The sequence below is a fragment of the Pelodiscus sinensis genome, chromosome 5, assembly GCF_052426305.1.
Source record: "Pelodiscus sinensis isolate ZL-2025 chromosome 5, ASM5242630v1, whole genome shotgun sequence".
Lineage (NCBI taxonomy): Eukaryota > Metazoa > Chordata > Testudines > Trionychidae > Pelodiscus > Pelodiscus sinensis.
Genome location: NC_143056.1, coordinates 119626571 through 119648264, shown reverse-complemented (window position 1 = coordinate 119648264; position 21694 = coordinate 119626571). Strand labels below are relative to the sequence as shown.

Sequence of the window (21694 nt, the reverse complement as noted above, 5' to 3'; positions counted from 1 at the left end):
AGTCTTCTTCTTCTCCCTTAAACTCTATTTCCTTGTGGATGAAGTTTTAGTATTCACTCAGAAAGAGGTAGCCAAATTGGCTGGTCTGATAGGTCTGGGTATCCTACTTACTGTTCAATTGACTCATAGAGCAAGGATCAGTGTCCCTATCTGCTGTGGGGTGACAGTTCCCTGCTCTCCAAGAGTCCACAAACAGTGCTGCTGTTCCTTCAATAATATCCATGCTGGTCATGAAGTCATCTGTAGTGTCCCCATTGTAATTGCCACACAACCCTGATCACATATGGAACACAAGGGATAAGTGAAAAACAAGGAACATTTATACACTTACGATGTGTTATTGCTGAATAGTAATAATAAAATGTCAGTAATTATAACTGGAGTAGTAATGACTATTATAGATTAACTGGGTTAAGCATTTCTGTTATACATTTCTGTTTTCAGTTACTCATAATTTTGCCTCTTTCGCTTGGTAAGTTAAAATTCACGAACTCTGTTCACTTCCCTTAGGTGAATTTGCATGGAAAGGTTTTTTGGAAGAAAATCACTTAGCTCTTTTAAAACATGAAAATAAAATTAGAAAATATTCTCCCAATTAAAAAAAAGTTATGACTTTTAAAAATTGCTGTAACACCAAAGCAATTAGAATATGACATGGAAAATAGGCCTCTCTGAGAAGTGTTATTGATCGTTCCAGTAAAAGTTAGCCTTGATTTGGCTGTGTTATGAGAGCTTGAAGAAATTGATCTTCCAGCACATGAAGTAATCTGGCACTGGTTACAGCACTCTAAACAAAAGGAGGTTGTGCAGAGTATGCGTTTTTGGTTAAACCTGCCAAAACATAGTAAACACATGTATCCCCTAATATGACCGCTAATTAAGAGATTGAATTCTTGTATAATTGATGTGATCTTCGAAGGTGCACATTGAATTAGGTTGGGTTATGTAGGTGCTCTGATTCATCTGATGTGTAGTAAAGTATACAGATAGTCCCTGACTTACGAACGAGTTACATACCGAACACTTGGTCGTAACTTGATCTGTTCGTAAGTCAGACTCCATTCATTTAAACGTGACCATGCTGTTCATGAGTGTGGATCACACGTTCGTAACTCAGGGACTGACTGTAATGTGCTTAATGCGAGTTTGGTCGTAAGTATGAACGGTTGTAAGTCGATGCGTTTGTAACTTGGGGACCACCTGTATGTTGAATGAGGCAGGGCTTTACCGGCCCTCTTGCCTTTTTCAAAGCACACCTTATAGAAGATAGGTTGGGAAAACAATGTTATTACAAAATAGCACAGATGCTATGCCTACTCTGTGATACTTCTAATTCTATCAACTGTTTTTATTAAAGTTGCTGGGGAACAAAATCTTATCAACACACAGTAGCTTGCCATTGTAGCTTTTTAGAATTGACTATTAAAAGGCATAATTTCACTGCTTCCTTCCTTCATAATCAGATGTGGAAGAGACTGGATTTCTTACCTAGGGTTCTGCCTTTGAAGAGAAGTCCAACTTTTATATAGACATGGAACACTGGCCACAGTTGAGCTATTAGCTCCACCCCAAAGGTTGTATACATTTGAATGTGGGTGGAGGACTGTCTGAAAATGGTGATGTCACCTAAAATAAATTAGATGATTTAAAATAATTAATTTGACTTATCTACTTATTTAAAAAAATCTGTTTATGTATATATGTTTCCTTCACATGTGCCACTGCACATTTGGGTAAGTGCATTATGCATTGCCAGAAGAAGGATGCTGGATCAGATGAATTACATTTCTAATCCAATCTTACACATTGTGGTCTCCCTTGCTCTTACCTGAGCTGAAAGGTAGGTGCTTGAGTTCATCATCCATGAGAAGCTCATTTTGAGAAATCATAATTTTGTCCTGTGAAGAAGAGGGCATCAGAGTCAGAGAATCACAGAAAGGTAGGGTTGGAAGGGACCTTGAGAGGTCATTTAGTCCATCCTAACCAGACCATTCAATGCAGGGTTTGTCCACCCCATTCTTTAAAATCTCCAGTTATAGGGGTTTCACAACCTTCTTTGCTAAACTATTCCAGTATTTAACTATTGTTGTATTTAAAGTTTTTCCTAATTATAGATTCATAGAATACTAGAATTAGAAGGGGTCTCAGGAGGTCACTGAGTCCAATCCTCTGTCCTCACAGTTGGACTAAGCACGGCCTAGATCCCTGATAGTTGTCTATTCAACCTGCTCTTAAATATTTCCAGTGCTGAAAATTCCAGTCTCCCTTGGCAATTTATTCCAGTGTTTAACCACACTGACAGGAAGGTTTTCCTAATGTCCAACCTAAACCTCCCTTGCTGCAGTTTAAGCCCATTGCTTTTTGTCCTATCATTGGAAGCCAAGGAGATCAATTTTTCTCCCTTCTCCTTGTAACACTCTTTTAGATATTTGAAAAAAGGTATCATGTGCCTTCTCACGCTTCTCTTTTCTAAACTAAACAAGCCCAGTTCTTTCAGTCTTCCCTCATAGGTCATGTCTTCTTGATTTTTAATTATTTTTGTTGCTCCTCTAAGGACCTTCTCCAATTTCTCCACATCTTTCTTGAAATGTGGTGCTCAAAACTGGACACAAAACTCCAATTGAGGCCTAATCAGCACAGAGTAGAACAGAAGAATGACTTCTCGTGTCTTGCTCACAACACTCCTGTTAATGCATCCCAGAATCACGTTTGCTTTTTTGCAGCAGTGTTACACTGTTGATTCATATTTAGCTTGTAGGTCACTATGACCCCTAAATCCCTTTTAGCAGTACTCCCTCCTACAGAGTTGCTTCCCATTCTGTATGTGTGAAACAGATTGTTCTTTCCTAAGTGGAGTACTTTGCATTTGTCCTTATTAAACTTCATCCTATTTGCCTCAGACCATTTCTCTAGTTTGTCCTGATCATTTTGAATTATGATCCTGTTCTCCAAAGCACTTGCAACCCCTCCCAGTTTGGCATCATCTGCAAACTTAATAATTGTACTCTCTCTGCCATAAACTAAATCATTGATGAAGATATTGAATAGAACTGGTCCCAAAATAGACCCCTTCTAAACTCCACTTGTTATGCCCTTCCAGCATGATTGTGAATCATTAATAACTACTCTCGGAGAATGGTTATCCAGCCCATTATGCACCCACTTTACAGTAGATCCATCTAAGTTGTATTTCCCTAGTTTATTGATAAAAATGTCATGTGAGACCGTGTCAAATGCCTTCCTAAAGTCTAGGCATACCACATCTATCGCTTCTCCCTTATCCACAAGGTTTGATATCAGATCAAAGAAAGCTATCAGATTGGTTTGTCATGATTTGTTAGTTACAAATCCATGCTGGCTGTTACCTATCACCTTATTATCTTCCTGGTGTTTGCAAATTGATTCCTTAATTACTTGCTCCATTATCTTCCCTGACACAGAAGTTAAAGTGACTGGTCTGTAGTTTCCTGGGTCGTCCTTACTTCCCTTTTTATAGATGGGCACTATACTTGCCCTTTTCCAGTCTTCTGAAATCTCTCCCAACTTCCATGATTTTTCAAAGATGATAGCTAAAGGCCCAGATACCTCCTCTATCAGCTAATATTTCACTTATATCTCCCTTGATGCGGATTAAGCTGCTTACTGCTTGTCCTACTTCCAGAGTGCATGGAGAACAATAGATTACAGTCCTCTTTATAACAGCACTTAACATATTTTGAGACTGTTATCAGGATTCTTTTCTCAGTTAATCCTCATTACAAATATCTCAGACTGGACATTGAGTCATTATTGCATAGCTGGGCTGAAAGCCAAGTGCCTCTTATTACTTGAGATCTGCAGGCAATCCCGTGTACCCAAGAAGTGGGAGAGAGTGTTTATATTATCTTTGTTTTAATCAACAATTACTGTCATAATATTTAGTGGGAATAGATTAATTATTTTCCTAGCAGAGCTCCTGCTCTCCCCTTCTGATTTTTCACTTTGTAAAATTGGTCACTGTGTGTTCAGCCATCCCAACTTGCTAAACTGATGTAACATCCTACATTTCTCTGAAGTCATTATTTTATCATTCTGGAATATACTTGCATCGAAGTAGCTACCCTGCCTTCCCCCCAGATTTTCATATGACAATGCCTCCGAATATTAACTTTGACAAACTGGCTACTGGAATGTTGCATAGGACTTGTGAACTGCACTCTTATTTACCTTTGTAGAGAGGTAAATTATTGCACTCAATGATGTTTCAGAATGAGAATAACCAGATTTATCATACACAGCCATCAGGGTTCCATTGTGTGGAAGGCTCGGACTCTGAAGGAAAACAAAAAAAGCATGTTTGTGTATGGAAAAAATAAATTATACCCCAAATCCATTTATCATTGTGAAATCATGTAATTGTTCTTGCTGTTCTACCCTGAACTTGTGCTTTTGGGTGGTGTTTGTATAAGATTCCTTGTAACACTTCTCATTCTCACAAAACATAAGTGAACTTGAAACATTGGAGGCAGAATGTGTTCTGTGATACATTTCCAATATATCTTTAATGTCTTATTTCTAAAGAGTGACTCTTCTTAAAGCCCAGCACATTTCCCAAAGTAAACTAAGATTGGGATTAGCCTGGTCTCTCCAACATCTCTTTAAAAGAGAATATGGTGGACTCACTTTTCGAGCATGGGTTCCTTTAATGCAGGATTTGAACATGTTACGTAAAAGCTCAAAAATTGGCACTTAGGCACAAATATTTAAAGTTTTTAAAATAATTAAAAAGTCAATTTTTTTAGTCATTATCATCTTAGATACTGCAGTTTTATCCTATTCTCCCTAGAGGGAAATACTGTGGTGTCTCAGATACTAGTATGTAACTGTTAGCAATGTTGATTTTAATGATGGCCATTGTAATGTACAGGGAGAAATGCAGAAATTTGAGTTTCTTGTGTAGTTGTTCACATCCAATATCTTATCAACATTTGTGCCAAGGAAGCCTTTTTTTGATTAACCTTGGATTTTGGGTATTTTTAATTTTTCAGTTTGTGTCTTTTACTAGTTACTAAGACAATTTACTGGTAAAATAAATGCCAGAGACAGCTTAAGCCATTCAAGTCCTTGGAGGTCAATTGCTGCTTAAGTCTGCTCCTATAACTAAAACTGTACAGACCATGCAAATCTCCCCTTCTCACCAAGACTTCAACTAAACTATGAGGAGTGTGTTTTCCTCTAACAAGTGGCAGCCCTTTCTAGGACAGATACTCAACTTCTGTTACAGTGGAATTTCATTTCGAGTTCTCTGTTTGTTCCAAGTTGACGAATAGGCTAAGGCATCCTCTACTTGTCCAAGGGTAGGGAGACCCTGCCAATAAATACTGTTTACTTATGGCAATTGTGGGTAAATCTTACAATGAATTACAAAATTTCCATTTTGTAATTATGCCTACTTGCAAGTTGGAGCCATCCAGTGTAAATTGTTGAAATGTTATCAAATAACAACAATAAGGATTTCATTTTACATCTATATAATCTTTCCCTTTGAACCTAGAAGTGACATTGGTAGTAAATTTAAAAAATGAACTTTTGTGTGATACTATCTAGGACAACAGTCTGTGACAGCTTCAACCATGATAAGAAGTTATAACATGAGAGATTTGTCTAACAGTGCGATACTCTAATCAGCATTTGCTTTACAGGGGAAGTTCTTCTTGAATCTTTCATCATGGTAGAAAAAGTCTCACTAAAAAGCATTGAGTTTAGAAAATTAAAAAATTTACTTTGAAATAAAACACGTACCAAAACGCCTATCCTTATAATGATTATACACGTTGAACCTCCCTAGTCCGGCACTCCTGGTTTGGCAACATCTGTGGTCCAGCATCATTTTAGTTAGCCAGATGTCCACTTACCATGGTTGAGGCCAAGTTTCCCGCAGTCCTATAAAGTTTGTTTACAACCACTAGTCCTGGCTGTCAGTGTCCCGTGCTGTAATTTAGCTCTAATTTATCCCTAAATGTCTTCTAAGAGTCCAGTAAACAGTGGAAATTTTGGTAATGCTGCTAGACAATATTGACCTCACATGGTTCAGTAAATTCTCTGATTTGGCACTGGTTAGGTCTTGAGGGTGCTGTACTAGAGAGGTTCAACCTTTAGGCTGTATCTACATTGGCATCCCTTTCCGGAAAAGGGATGCTAATGAGACACTTCGGAATTGCAAATCCGCGGGGGATTTAAATATCCCCCGCGGCATTTGCATTTACATGGCTGCCGCTTTTTTCCGGCTCGGGGTTTTTGCCGGAGAAAAGCGCCAGTGTAGATGCGATTTTCCGGAAAATAAGCCCTTTTCCGGAGGATCCCTTATTCCTACTTGAAAGCTCTTGTGGCGCTTTTCTCCGGCAAAAACCCCGAGCTGGAAAAAAGCGGCAGCCATGTAAATGCAAATGCCGCGGGGGATATTTAAATCCCCCGCGGATTTGCAATTCTGAAGTGTCTCATTAGCATCCCTTTTCCGGAAAGGGATGCCAATGTAGACACAGCCTTAGTGTATTACAAAGTGAACTAATTATCCCAAAGCTGATTGTGCAGGGTATCATTTCTTAATGTTAAGAGTTTGGGGTTTCCTGGCATTGTATTATGCACCAATGCAAAACACTTGGCATCTTTTTCAATAACAACATGCTACTTGGCATTACATATGATATATGGAGGTCACTGGAAGATTTTAGCAGGGGAGCACAAAGGTAGTTTGTAAGTATGACACTTCCTTTCAGCTGATTTTGTGTGGTTCATGATTTCAGCAACTTACCTTCATGAGGATGTATGTGCAAACGCCATGGAATCGGTATGACCTGGAATCAAATGTGGTGACAAAGGAGCCTCCTTCCAGGGAACATCTTCCTGGGCAGGGTAGATCCTTGCAATCCCACTGGCCCATTCTACACTTACTAGGGAAAACAAAAGTGTACATTAAATGACTAATACCAGTCTAGCAGGATTTGGTCCCACCATCTGGCATTTTTGTGATTCGTTGGCTGCCTGACAATGGCATGTCTGTGGACATATCTCCGTGCAGCAGCATGTTGAAGGTGACAGCCCTCGGCTCTTCCACTGTGGAAATCTGAGGATTAGTGAACTGATAACCGTGGATAATGATACATGCCATAATGAGTAGCCAATATGAGATAGTATATTTCATGTTCTAAACTTACATTTCTGCTATTTCCTGATTTTTTCCCCTTTGGCTATAAATGTTCACTTACTTATCAGGAAGGAAACATATAAAAATGTGTATATAGTTATTTTTCTCTGTGAATTTTTTGTCTTTTCCATTATCATTTGCTAAACATATTATTAGACACTATTTATCTCAATCTGTAGGTGATGAGACCTTTGTGTCAGGGTGTCCTCTTCACACAGGGTTGGAAGGAAGCAAAGTGGTAGAGTAGGTCAATTAATTCCACAGGCTGCACCTGGAGAAGTCAGGGGGCAGGGAGTGGAGTGAAAGCAGGCCCACTTGTGCAGGAACTCAGGGAATGGGCTACAGATATGGCTGCTGGGAAAGGCAGGCAGCAGTTACTCCCTGGGAAGACAGAGAGGGTTGTTGGAGCTGGTACACTGAGAGGCAGTGGGAACCAAAGAGTAGGAAGAAGTCCAGAGAAGGAGCCGGAGTGCAGAGAGAGGTAGCTCAGAACTGCTGAGCTGAGTGTTCGTGGACTGAAACTGGGTGAAGATGGAGGGCCTGGGTTCCCCTACCAAGTGTGTGGCATAGAATTTGGCAGCCACAGGAGAAGACTGCTTAGGAGTGCTGATGGACTGTTCCCTTCAAGGGGAGGACCTTAGTGACCTCGCCAGAGGGCCCAGCCACAAACAGAATGCAGCAGTTCCTGAAGCTGAGAGCAGGCTGCAGAGGGACACAGAGGGAGAAGACATCAACAGAGGGAAAGCATCAGCTGGCAGAGCTAATCCCCATGATGGCCAGCAGGAGGCACCACTGAGGTCAGTGAACCCTGTGACACCTTGGCTCTCCATTAGTCATGTAATTTCATTAATAAATCACCATTGAAAAATGTTGTACTGATAGTGCTGGAGACCAAATTCCTTTCTTTCTCCATAGCATAGATTCAGCATGGGAAACAGTACAGCAATATTCTCCATCTTGAAACATCACATTATTAAAACACTTCCCTAGTGGTCAATGGGGAGTTAAGTCTGCATGGCCCATTCAGTGCTTAATGTGTCTCTGTTCAGATTGCCAGCAAAATGGGCTATTAGTGATAACTCTGGTGATAGCTCTTGTAAATTTGCACAGTATAAGGCAGAGTTTTTTTTGTACACACAAATCAAGAAATCAGACATACATTACTTTGTCAGCAATTGCAGTTGTAGGATTCTGAGTGTTCAGAACAGATGTGTGCACAGATGATGTAAGCACATTTGTGGCTGTCCCCTGAGAGTCTGTGCCACAACTACGTCAAATTTTCCAGCCACTTGGTAAGGATGCTTTCTATGCTTTTTTTCAGAGAAACTTGCCACCACTCACCAGGTTCTGCATGTTGCTTTCATGGTAGCACCAGGATCATATCTCTCCCCATTCAGAGTGCATGGGCACTGGTTAATGGAAACACAAGTTCGATTTTTTGAGATGTCGTCAAGAACAGTGCCTGTCAAGAGAAACAAATAAATTAGGTAAATACATTTTCGGTCGCTTAGCTACCACTTAACTCCTCAGCACTCAGAGCTGTAATGTTATATCCCCTGTGTACCATGCCTTGCAGAGACAACATTTCTGAGAGTGATATTTCTGCTCAGCCTTTTGTCCAGACTCAAGCGTATTATATACAGTGTGCTGAGACTCTACAAAGAATGAGCGGTGTTGATCGCTCATTGGGAATGAATTAGCCTTATATTCAGGGGTACCAGGTTTGTAGAAATGTTGGTGTGCCCTGAATGTCCAGAGCCTGCTCTTTGCCCCCATCCAAAATGCCCCCCATACACACACTTGCCTCAGGCACTGGGAGAGAGTTTGGGTGGGGAAGGGATAAAGGCTCTGGGCTGGGGCATGGCACTGCAGTGCAGGAGAGGGTGCAGCGTGCACTGTCTGGGAGGAGGCAGAAGGGGTGACATGCCTGGCACTTTGAAGACATTTGGGTGCAGGAGGGAATGAGGGATCAGATTCTTGGAGGGAATATGGGCGTGGGAGGGGATCTGGGGTACAGGCTTTGGGACAGAGTCTGGGTGCTTGGGTGCAGGCTCTGAGAGGGAGTCTGGGGGCAAGAGGGGTGTGAGGGAGGGGAGAGTGCTGGAGGGAATTTGGGACAGGAGAGGTAGGGCTGTTGGGAGGTGAGGGCAGGGTGTGGCACCTACCTGGGGCACCCCCCTATGGCAGCAGAAGGTTGTGAGGGGGGGGTCTCCACATGCTGCTGCCAGAAGGCATCGTCCTCTGCAGCCCCCATTGGATGCAGGGGCACTCAGGGTGGGAGCAATGCATAGAGATACCCCCATCCCAGGGCCACAGGGATGTACTGGTAGCTGCATGGAGCGAGCAGGCATAAAACTGCTGGGGATAGGGGCAGAGGTCCCCAGGCTCAGTTAAACCACTTGGGGGGCTGCAGGTAAGGCCAGGGAAGAGACCCAATTCCAAACTTTGTTGGTGCCAAGCTCCCAGATTAGGAATATTCCTGGAATCCAGGCACTATGGGCCCATATAACTTGCCCATCTGCTTATAGTTTATTGCTGAAATTTCAGGAAATACTCCACAATAATGGTGATAAATTAAATTTTTGTAGAACAGTTCAACCTGAAGTATGCTCGAAGCTTTTACCAATTGTGCACAACATACCACAATCTCTCTCTTCACCAGTGAAATGCAGCCACTTCTGGCATCAAACATGGCAACTGTCTTAACAGCGCATGGCACCACTACATACAAGATTAGCACAACAAAGTTAATGGTATCCAATCCAATTTAAACTATTGGAGGAAACTTTAGTAAGAAGGGTAAAATTATCCCATATTGGACAGTTACTTCTCTATTCTTGCAGCAAGTGCCAAGTGATCTTTAAGGATGCCAAAGGGTCAGGACCTCAGTTTTTATATCTCATCTGAGAAATGGCCCTTCCAGCACCATAGTGCCCTGTATCACAGTGTAGTGTATTAATTTATTGGACTCTTTCTACTTGCTTGACAGGTACCAAAACTGTGAGCATGAATGATTTATGATGAAATTAATATTAGTTTTATAGTGATACTTTACCTTCTGGGCAGAAACAACCATATGTACAGTAACTGGAACAGCTGTAATCTGGGTTGGAGCAAGTTTTAACACAGGAAGAACCACACTCCTTGTAGATTTGGTTAGCTGAACATTTTCCTACAGCTGCAATACAATGAACAGTATTAAGGCACCTTTCTAGGTAGGAATGAAGGAAAACGTCTCACAGGCCATAGAGACTAGAGATGAGTCTCTCTCCTGCCCTCAGAGTATCTGGCACTTCTGTTAGCACAACCACCTTCACTCCCCATCTCTACTCTGTGAACACACCATGGCCCAGACACCCACTCTATTCATTTTTCATTCTTTAGCTCAGACTTACCAGAATCCACATATTCCAGACAAAGGCTTAGAGATCAGATCACCTTTTCTGAATGCACCCTACACTTATAGGTGTCAGACCCCAGAAACGAGACACACTTCTGAAAGATGAGCCTAAGGTCCCCTATATCCGTGCCAGGCAGGGAGAGTGATAGCAGGTTATACCCGTGTACAATAAAAGCCATAGGTGTGAATTTTTAATAGTGCCCATCTGATTTAAGGAACAGACTTGTTACTTTTCAGTGGGGTATGTGCTCCAAAGTCACTTAGGAGCCTTTGAAAAAAATCCCACCCTTTATCATTATTAACATACAGAACAGGGAACATATAAGTGTTTCATGTGACAACTAGTAGGATTCTCCCGTCAAGAAGTGGAAGAAAAATGGGAGAAGGAAGAATTAAGATTAGCACTGGAATTTTAAGCAAGAGATCATCTACCGCCTTGCACTTTATGTAGACATTCTTCCTAGCAGAATGGCTGCAAGTCTCATTTCATAACATTTCGCACCCATTGTGCCCAAGTGCAAATTACTATGAAAAGGTGCAGGGCAGTGGATAATCAGATCTCACTGTTTTCAGAGATTCTGGCACTTGTTTTTTGAAGCCTGATATTCTTATTTCCTAAATTACAAAGATTTGTTTTTTAACCTTTACTCTGAATATCCTCACTTTATATTTTTTATAACTACAAGGTCTAGTAATATTTCTTTAAGTTGATGGCCTGCTCACAATACTAACATTGTCATAAAAATGGGTAGACTGGGGATACTATTTTAGTATGAGTAATGAGCATTATTATACAGCATTGTACAGTGCCTTACAAATATCGAGTGGGACAGGTTTGCTGCCTTAAGGCATTTACAATATATGACAAACAAAACTGGGATGCTAATTTGTGACTGGGGAGAGAATATTGAAGGGATAAAGAAGAGAACAATTCCAAGAAGGGAGATTTAGAGAAGTGGAAGGGGGAGGTGGCACTTGGCATGCAGGAAGCAGGAGATTTCCCTGAGCACAGGAGGAAGCATGACAGAAGGCAGAAAGCCAAAAGTATAACAGAGATGGAGAGCAGCAGTACATGAAGACAGGGAGGAGTACAGGGAGTGAGAGAAGAGATGGATATGAGATCAGAGGTGTAGGCAGGACAAGATGATACAAGGCTTCAAATGTGAGGATAAAGAATTTGTGATAAAACATTGGAAGTCAAAGAAATAATGGATTCAGGAATATAATTCTGTTTGGATTCTATTCATCCCCCTTCTAATGTTAAATACCAAATGATGTTGACGTCACAAGTAATAGTAAGGAGCAAGGAGAAGGATGTTCCTGGTACTGCAATTTATTTTATTAATTATCCACTGATGAAAGAAAATGACCATATAAATACATAAAAGGTAAACAGAAATATGGTTAAATAATGTTTTAAAAAGACAGCCTGATATTATGAAAGAACATTTGGAACGAATCTCTCTCTTGGCATTCATTATCTCTCTTATAATTTAATATGTGTTGATTGAGAAATAATAATCACTTCCAGTTAGCCATCACTTGCATTTGTTCAGAACTTCAGAGATTCAGCCAGATTTTAAGGGATTTCGTAAACAGGTACTTCTGTGTGTCTGCTGGTGAGGTGCTGCTTTTGGAGTGGTCTGCAACGCAGCTCTGAAATCAGCACGGAAGTAAGGGTTGCAATTCTATGACCCCCTTGAAATAACTTATGGCCCCTCTCTGCAACTCCCTTTTGGGTCAAGACCTCCAATTTGAGAAACAGTAGTCTCCCCCAGTAAAATCTATATGGTATAAGATAAATGCACACAAAAGACCAGATTTCACCAAGAGAGACAACAGGGTCAATCACCTGGAAGTGGGATATTTAGGAGTAATTTAACTCCCGTGAATAATGACTTTTTGGTCTCACATTCATAACTTTATTTTCCCCCTTGTCTTTTATCTCCTTCCCACTGTAAGACTGTCAAGGTCTGTAGGTTCAGAGCAGTGGAAGATTTTGAACTGCCAGGTGCTACAGCTGTGGCACCTTAAACATTTGCAAATAATTTTGAAGGTTGTTTGTGGACATGTTCCTGCTGATATGAGGATGCATGTTCCTTGAATGAAAACCCAGGGAATGTTCTCAAAACAGAGTTTTAATCCTTCTATTTCTTTCTGGTAAGGATTTTGTATGCCTGAATTTAGAGGGAGGCACCTATGGACAATCTTTTAGATAATCTCATATGTGTGAGAGAGGATTTATTTGGGTGGCACTTCAGAGCAAAAGCTGATAAACTGGTAGAGGAGATGATGAGAAGACTTAGGGACCCTTTAAAAGTTAGCTCTTTTCCCTGGTCGATTTATGGGAGGACTAGAGAGTATAGTGAATAAGATGTAGGGAGCAGAGAAAGCAGCCTGATGGTGTGGGGCTGGGAAGTGTGCCTGGTTTCTTCCCAGCCCCACACCAGGTTTCACTTGTGGGTATTTGTTCCTTTAAGTTTTATGCCTGGGGATCCAAATCCAGGACAATTCTACTGTCTTTTGTCTTTCTGCTTTGGAGAGGTGAGGTAGCTTGTTTTCCCTTTGTGTTCGGACTTTGTGTATAATATCACTGCAACAGTGGTGGCTGATCTGCATAAATTTGGCTTCTCCTTAACTACTGGCTAGTAGAAAAATCAAATGCCTCTGTACCAGATACAGGCAGTCCCCGAGTTACGCGGATCCGACTTATGTCGGATCGGCAGTTACGAACGGGGCTTTTCTCGCCCCGGAGGACGCGAGCGGAGGGACGCCCAGATGCGCCGTGGCCACCCGCGTCCTCCGGGGCAAGAAAAGCTGCTCCGCGTCTCCCTGGTCTGCTGGGGGGAGCAAAGCCTCGGAGGACACTGGCAGTGGGACAGCCGCGGCGCGTCTGGGCTGTCCCGCTGCCCGCGTGCTCTGCGGCTTTGCTCTGCGTCTCCCTGGTCTCCTGGGGAGAGTCCCCCCCAAGCAGACCAGGGAGACGCGGAGCAAAGCCGCGGAGGATGCGGGCGGGACCGCGGCGCGTCTCGGCAGTCCCGCCACCCGCATCTCCCTGGTCAGCTGGGGGGGGCACAGCTAGTGCGCCCCCCCCCCCCCCCAGCAGACCAGGCTTCACTCGCCGACGACGCCTGGAACAGAGCAGCTGGGGCGCTGCCGGGTTGCTCCCCCAGCGCCGCTCCTCGGCGCTACTGGACCAACCCAGCAGCACCCCAGCTGCTCTGCCCCAGGCGTCCCCAAGTCAGCTGCTGTTGAAACAGATCAGTGGCTGATTCCAGGAAGCCCAGGGCAGAGCAACTCTGCCTCGGGCTTCCTGTAGTCAGCCGCTGGTCAGTTTCAGCAGCAGCTGAATCTGGACGCCAGTTCCGACTTACATACAAATTCAACTTAAGAACAAACCTACAGTCCCTATCTTGTACGTAACCCGGGGACTGCCTGTAGTTAATTCCTGCATATTTCTTTATAGATGAAATATTACTTTGCCTTTAGTGGCTTGTCAACACTGTAGTTTAGCTGACAGAAGAATTAAAAGCAAGCATTTCAGAGTAAGGGGTGTGTGTGTGTGTTTTAAAGAAATAGATTTTAAGGTGTTGGATAAAGAAATAGCTTTAGGAGTGTATGGCCTGGTCAGCTGATTTAACTGTTGAATGATGGGGCCACGACTTGGGCTATAAATTCATCTTTTTGTTTTTGTTGGGTACCAAGCTCTGACTCTTGAAAGTTGCCATGTGCTCAAAGATCATCTCAGGATCTAATATTCAACCCAACCAGATCGCTCCTTTGTTTGTGAGTGTGGAAGATTTTCTAGTGGCTTTTAAAAATGTCATTAATTATTCTTTAGCTATAGCATATATATGTAAACTTATAGAGTAAAACATTATAACTTACAGCAAAAGTCTGTACTCCTCCAATCAGAGACTGCTTGATGGGACATGCTACATTGTCTAGAGTACTCTGATAGCGTAGCACAAGTACAATTTCTTTGTCCTGGATCATTACAGTCCTGCATATCAAGCTGACAACGAATGACAAATGCTTTCTTTGACACGTTGCAAGCTGGAGACACAAGGTTGAGTAGCTGGGAGCAGATCCGGGCCTAAATAAATAAGAAAATACAAACAGAAAGTGAATGCTAGTAATCTCCCCGTTATAATAAAATCTCAGTGAAATAAGAACACTATGTGTTTTCCATTACTAGAGAGATTGTCTGTAGCTATTAATTATACTAGTGTATTTATTTGGATCAAAGTGCATAGGGAATTTTGGAAATGGAAGAGAATACAAATGATGCATTTTAAAGGAGAAAGTATCTGTAAATATTTAATTTTCCCTTTAATCATATTCAAAGCTAATCATTCTTTTATTGCTATCATACTTCCATGACCATGGATTACAATGTTCCATGCAGGGATTATGTTCTCTCTTGAAGCATTAGCAGGAGGAAGAATATATTTTGGAACAGTGAAGCTATGGACATCCCCTAAAAATCCCTCAAAGTGCAGATGTGCCTTGCATCCCAAGAGCATATTAGTCATTGAGTGAACCTATGCCTGATTACAAGAGAGAACACAATGTGTTCTATAGGGTTTCTGGGTGACATTAGTTCTTATCGTACAGATAGTGGTGCTTTTAGGAATATAGTGAAATGTTGAGTTTTTGAAAGAATGTGGTTTTATTTTGCTGGCATTGCGGATAATGTTATTTGCTGAAGAGTACAGCATCTCAAAGGAGAGCAATGTTAAAGGAGCAAATGCTTGGCTGACTGAGCCAAAAGAAGTACAACAGTGGCTCTGAGCACAATTCTTTTAACGAGCCATGCTAAAACTCTACCCCTGTTCAGCTCCTCATGTCCACATGACTATTTCCCACTCAATGAAATAGAGGGGCTCTTGTTCAAACAAATAGCTCCCTTTCTTAGATCCTGACATTAGTTGCCTTGCCCTTCAGGATGGGGATGAACCCATGATTTCTCTCTCCTCTGTTCTGCTAAAGTGATGATCCTGAGAAGAATGGTATTGTAACTGCCTGCTTGTTCTTTGGAGCACTAGAGACAGCAGTTCCAGGAGAACGTAAATCTAATGGAATGCTTGGATTGTCAAATGAATGGTAAAAAAAAATCTTTTAAATATTAGGGATAGGGGGAAGTGTCATGCTGTCCATTTCAAGAGAAAAATCCCTGTTCTTTCAGCACACACTATTTATATAGTGTCCATGTACAGTAAAACAGTAACCACTTTATAACAGCTGTAAAGTAAGTGCATATTCTGACATACAGTTATAATTAGTCCAAAATGAACAGCCATATCTGTAACCTCAGCACCATTTAGAAGACAGAAATAAGTGTTTGCTTTTAAATATGTGGTCGGTCTTAAGCAAACTCCAGAAAATCTTCAACACAAGAAAGTTAGTGTAAGGAACAGAAATCTTCTTGATTTCCCCTGATGAAATGTCATAGTAGATAGAAGAATGAAACTGCTGAGTGTTCTGCAGATCCTTGGACTTCTATGGAGTCTTTCACCTTTCAACAGCCTCCTGCCTCCTTTGCCCCTGCCTCCATCATTCATAATAAACTGTACAGTTGATTCTATGCTTCTGTGCTTGCAGGTGCTCATCTGAGTACTCCTCTTCTTCCCCCCTTTCTTTGTCAATGTAGACAATATCACCATTCTCCCATCACTCCAGTCAGAAATCTGGCTACCATGTTTGACTAACTTCACTCACAGGTGAGAGGCTGCTGCCTGGAAAAACGATTGCTGCACACTGAATGGCTTTGAGTTTACACAGTGCTTAGTGGGAAGTCATACTGGCCTAATACAGAGAGCAGTGTAAGCACACTGACCTCAGCAGAGTTTGTATAATGTGTGAACTTTCAGAAAGCTGTGCACTTAGCTTCTGTGTTTCCATTTGCGAGCCGTATAAATCCACACTTGGTGGAATTTCTGGTCTGTTTAAAATATGCAAACTTGTGCAAAGAGCCTCTTTTCCTTGCTCCAAACACTATGGCTGTGTCCAGACTCAGGGTTTTTTTTGAAAAAGTAGCCTTTTTTCGAAAAAACCTCACCTGCGTCCAGACTCAAGCCACGTTCTTTCGAAATTAAATCGAAAAACGCGGCTTTTCTTTGATGGCGGTAAACCTCATTTCACGAGGAAGAACGCCTTCTTTCGAAAGTTCTCTTTCGAAAGAAGGCGTTCTTCAATGTAAATAGGGCTTCTTCGAAAGAGAGCATCCAGACTCACTGGATGCTTTCTTTCGAAAAAGCAAGCCGCTTTTTCGAAAGAGATCTTTCGAAAGAGGCTCTTTCGAAAGTATCTTTCGAAAGAGCCTCTTTCGAAAGAGGCTTGCAGTCTAGACATAGCCTATGGGTACATCTAGACTACAAGCCTCTTTCGAAAGATATTTTTGAAAAAGCCTCTTTCGAAAAAGTGAGCCGCTTTTCAAAAAAGTGAGCCGCTTTTTTGAAAGAGAGCACCCAGGCAGTCTGGATGCTCTCTTTCGAAAAAGCACAGTTCGTGTTCAATAACACCTTTTTTCAAAAGAACACTTTCGAAAAAAAGCGTTATTCCTCATAAATTAGGTTTTCCACGATTGAAAAAACTGCTGCATTTTTTTCAATTTACTTTGGAAAGAACGCGGCAGCAGTCTAGATGCAGGGGAAGTTTTTTTTTAAAAAGGCCATTTTTTTCTGAAAAAACCCTGTAGTCTAGACACACCATATGTCTTTTGGTGATGTTAACCACTGTCTTATCAGCTGCCATCTCATGATTCCCAATTCTACTTCTCTGTTCAAGCAGTTGAAAAGGATATAAAAGTGATACTTACATATTTTTGGCGAGGAATGTTGGGAATTGCCATCTCCTGAGATGGGCAGATCTCTGATGGGTCATCCATTTTTTGTAAAGCAGCAAATTGTTGTGCATCCAACAATTTACCTGCAAATTGAGGTACACAGTAGATCAGAAAAAGTCTAGAATAGTTTGATGAGCAAATGCTCGTGTTTCTGCATTGCCATGGAGAAAAGCTTATGTTTTGTTTTCTCACCATATAATGTGCTTGTGAATAACTCTGTAGTAAAATATGTTGCTAAAATAATGGAACATAGTTCATAATAGAACCATACCTGCCTATCTACACTGAAAGAAAGTGTACAGGTACTTGATGAGAGACATAACTGCAGGTTATGGACTGGGTTTGGGGAAAAATTAGAGTCCCATGATTTATAACAGTTGTGTTTGAGGCTGTTGCTTGCTCTCTCTAAAAGCAGACATCAGCCTAGGACATCGAGATGAAAATAAGAATGTGTGTGCCAGCTCCTACATTTATGAGGGCTGAAAGGCATTGTATGATATCAAATGGTTTTAGTCAAGTTCCTATGCAACCTGCTAAGACGTAGCTACATGATGCTACTTTTCTACTGTCTTCCTCTGTTCAAATCCAAATCTCAGTGTGTCTTTTAGATGGCTCCTTATGGATGTCCGGCTCTCAAGTTTAAATTCAACTGGGCCAAAACTGACAGTCAATGTCCACTAAGTGCTCCTCTCTCCTCCTTTTCTTTGTCAATGTGGATAACAGCACTATTCTCCAATCACTCCTGTCTGAGATCTGACTATCATTGTTTACTAACTCTACTCCCTAGACCCAAGATGTGCCTAAATTGTGAAGATTCTTCCTACCTGATAAATTTAAGACCTGGCCTCCTCCTCCCCTCTCTCCATATCTCCAAAACTCAGATCTTGACCACTTGCAACCGTCTTTTTCCCTGGCATTAATGACTACAGCTATGCCTCTCCTTCCCTGCCCCCTCCAAAGTCCATTCAAAATGCTGTTGTTAGTATCCTCCATTTGACTCATTGCTCTGATCTATTAGCTTTCAACAATGCCACTTTTTACTGCCAATTGGAATGAAGGGGTTTGTAGAAGAAGTAAACTTTCTCCGATGCTGTCCCCCACAGGTGGGACAAAATTAATCAAACTCTTTAAAGCTATCTTATTACCTTTCAATTCCCTCCTTAAAACTCATCTCCATGATGTGTGCAGGAAACTGCATCTGATAAAGGCTTGTCAAGTGATGAGCTAAGACAGTAGAATGTTGAACAAAAACATGTTTGTTCTACTGTTACCTCATTGTCCCCTCATTGGCTGTTTCATCCACATGTCATGTTTTGTTATTAACCTAGATTGTGTACATTTCCCAAGGCAGGGTGCTTGCTCTATACCATGTTTGTACAGTGCCTAGCACAATGTGATTTGATAACTGATTTTGGGACCTCAGATGCTATAGTAATACATATAGAAATTGGTCCTGCTCTTCCTGTTCTGAAGAACCAGGATGTGACGGTTGATAGGCCTCTTGGAGAACTTCTACACAGCAGCATTATTTCGGAATAACTAATGTTAGTCCAAAATAACATAGTGTATGTCTCCACTACAAACTTTTATTTTGAAATAATGGTGAGCTGGAAGACTTCTTACTCTGACTGCTGGTAACCCTCATTTTATGAGGAGTAAGGGAAGTCGGAGGAAGAGTGTTCTTCCTCCGACTTCCTGCTGTGTAGACAGTGCCAAAAGCTGAATTAAGCTATTTCGACTTAAGGCACACAATTAACATTGCTTAATTCAACTTTAGCCCTGCTGTGTAGACGTACCCGGAGTGAATTATGTGGGGTCCTATTGACTTCAGAAACAGCCTAGATAATCAGAGTACAAGAATCTACCTATTCAGTGTGCTCAGTGATCTGGTGTAGTCCCTTATGGCCTGGCCTCAGATCTTACCTTCACTCACAAACTCATTTAGTTCCTGTCCGTCAAAATTACCACACATTCCACAAGTTTTCCTCATATATTTTCTCTCAACCATAACCTAATATAAAAAAACCAAAGGAAATATCATAATTAAGAAATATCTGTGGGCAATATTTCTTATCAACTAACCATAGTTTGGACACCTAGATAAAGTCATCCCTTTTTAGTTAATTTCTGTGACTTGAGGGAAGAGAAGTGAAAGTGATATGCTTCTTTTCCCAGTCATATATTCTCAGTACAGGTGATAATATACATGAGTCTACCATGTCACATCTATACCAGAGAAAACCCACATACTGAGCATTTTAAAAGAACATATTTACCAGGATTTCTTAAATTTATCAATACATTTTATATATCTGGCTTCTTTTAATGAGGTAGTAGCTTTGGTACTCTTTCAAACGAGGACCTATTAAGCTAGTTCTAAAAAGGCCATGTGCTAGTTTCCACCATAGAGCATTATCAATGCATCTTAAACCTGACCTGCAAGGATTTATTGCTGCTACACTGTGTTGAGTTTCTGCTAAACAGGCATTGTGTGGCTGTAGTTTTCTGCTATGGACATGAACAAGGTGCATAATATTTTTGCTGCAATGATGCCTTAGGTTAGGGCTTCATAGCATCAGTTGCTTTTCTATCTTCCAAGCCAGTGGAGAGAGAGAAAGAGGAAATGGGCATCGCCTCAACGTATCTGTTCATAAAAGGTCTGAAGACTTGGTAAGTTTTTGTCCTTGCCCATTAGATTTGTTTTACTTTTCTCCCTGCTTTCTCTAAACTCCACCTCCATCATAGTCACAGCTCTGGACTCTGGATAAACAGGAGCTTTTCTTAAATATGGAGCATTTAATTGTCCTTATTTGTTTCATTTTTGCTCCTGTGTCATTCTATTTATTCTCCTGACTTTAATGAAGTTGCTGCCAATTTACACCTGTGTACACCAGAAGAGAATTAGGCCTGAATTTCCAGCAAAGTGTAGGAGAGGGTGCTCCAGGCTAGACCCGTACCTATCATATACTGTACTACAGGGGTTCTCAAACTTTGTGATACTGCAACCCCCCTCCAAATTGCTCACAACCCTCCTCTAAGTTGCTCGAGACCCCCCTTTCAGTTGCTCACAACCACCCTCTAAGTTGCTCGAGACCCCCCTTTAAGTTGCTCATGACCCCCCTCTAAGTTGCTGGTGACCCCCCAGGGGGTCGGGACCCACAGTTTGAGAAACACGGCTGTACTACGTTTATTTACAGACAAGTATCTGGATCACATTCTCAGTAGAAAACTGTTCTTCCACCTAGTCCCAAGCAATTTATTCCTATATCCATGGAGTGACCATCTGTCCCGTTTTTAAGGTCTGTTGCCGGTGTCCCAACTTTTTTTTAAAAAAACAGGCACATTGTCCTGTATTTCCCCTGCAGCAGGGGAAGAGCTGCCAGGGATCAGGGCTTTAGCTGCTGAAGCCTCAAGCACCAGTGGCTCCCCTTCCCTCCCCACACTGCATGCTGCAGGGCTGAACTTCATTCCTGCAAAGGGGCAAGGTTGGCAGGGAGCCGCAGGCACTCAGAGCTTCAGCCACTAGAGCCCCAAGTGTTGGTGGCTCCTCCTCCAACCATTCTGGGGCTGGAGCTCTGAGTGCTCCCGAGCACCGGTGGCTCCTTCTGCCACCCCCGCTTTGGGGCTGGAGCCCCAAGTGCTGGCAGTCCCCCCCCCCCTTTGGGACTGGAGCCCTGAGTACTGGCATCCCCTCTTCCTCTTCCCCTGCGGAACTGGAGCCCTGAGAGCCAGTGACCCCCCTTTCACCTCCTCCTGCGGGGCTGGAGCCCTGAGTGTCGCCCACCCACCACTGTAGGGCTGAAGCCCTGAGTGCCACATGTCCCCCTTTTGGGCTAAAGCCCCAAGCACTGGCAGCCCCTCACCCACCCCCCCGTTGGTGTTCTGTATTTGGCGTGGGGAAATATGGGTACCCTATATATCTAGATCTCCAATATGACTCCCTCTACCTCTCTGAAGTATCAGTGAAGCACTTAATAGTAATGACAACATCTTCTACTAACCTGCATTATGGCCAGTGAGAAGAAAACTGTGATTTATGTATTTTTATATACTTACATCCATTGAAATGGTGAGTAAATGCCTATACTGTCCTCACCTTGGAGGCTTAGGAGCCATTATTCCATACACTTAAAGACTTTTAAAGGACACATTTACAATCTCGGTATAAATAACAACAATACATGCACATAAAAACACCCATTTAGGGCTAGCAAGTTTTTAGTTTTCCAGCAAAAGTTTCTCTTTTGATTTGTGACAAGATTTT

At 42.0% G+C, this 21694-nt stretch overlaps 1 protein-coding gene across 1 annotated transcript in view; it reads right to left on the bottom strand.

Moving 5' to 3' along the window:
- Positions 1–21694, bottom strand: part of LOC102443629 (uncharacterized) — a 119105-nt gene that overhangs the window by 81950 nt on the left and 15461 nt on the right. The window contains exons 7-16 of the mRNA XM_089778837.1: positions 19354–19441; positions 17404–17513; positions 14472–14679; positions 10239–10361; positions 8525–8645; positions 6791–6929; positions 4207–4311; positions 1829–1898; positions 1489–1626; positions 112–273 (exon numbers count right to left, since the gene is read on the bottom strand). Coding sequence (XP_089634963.1) covers positions 112–273; positions 1489–1626; positions 1829–1898; positions 4207–4311; positions 6791–6929; positions 8525–8645; positions 10239–10361; positions 14472–14679; positions 17404–17513; positions 19354–19441 — 1264 coding nt within the window. The remainder of the gene's footprint in view (positions 1–111; positions 274–1488; positions 1627–1828; positions 1899–4206; positions 4312–6790; positions 6930–8524; positions 8646–10238; positions 10362–14471; positions 14680–17403; positions 17514–19353; positions 19442–21694) is intronic.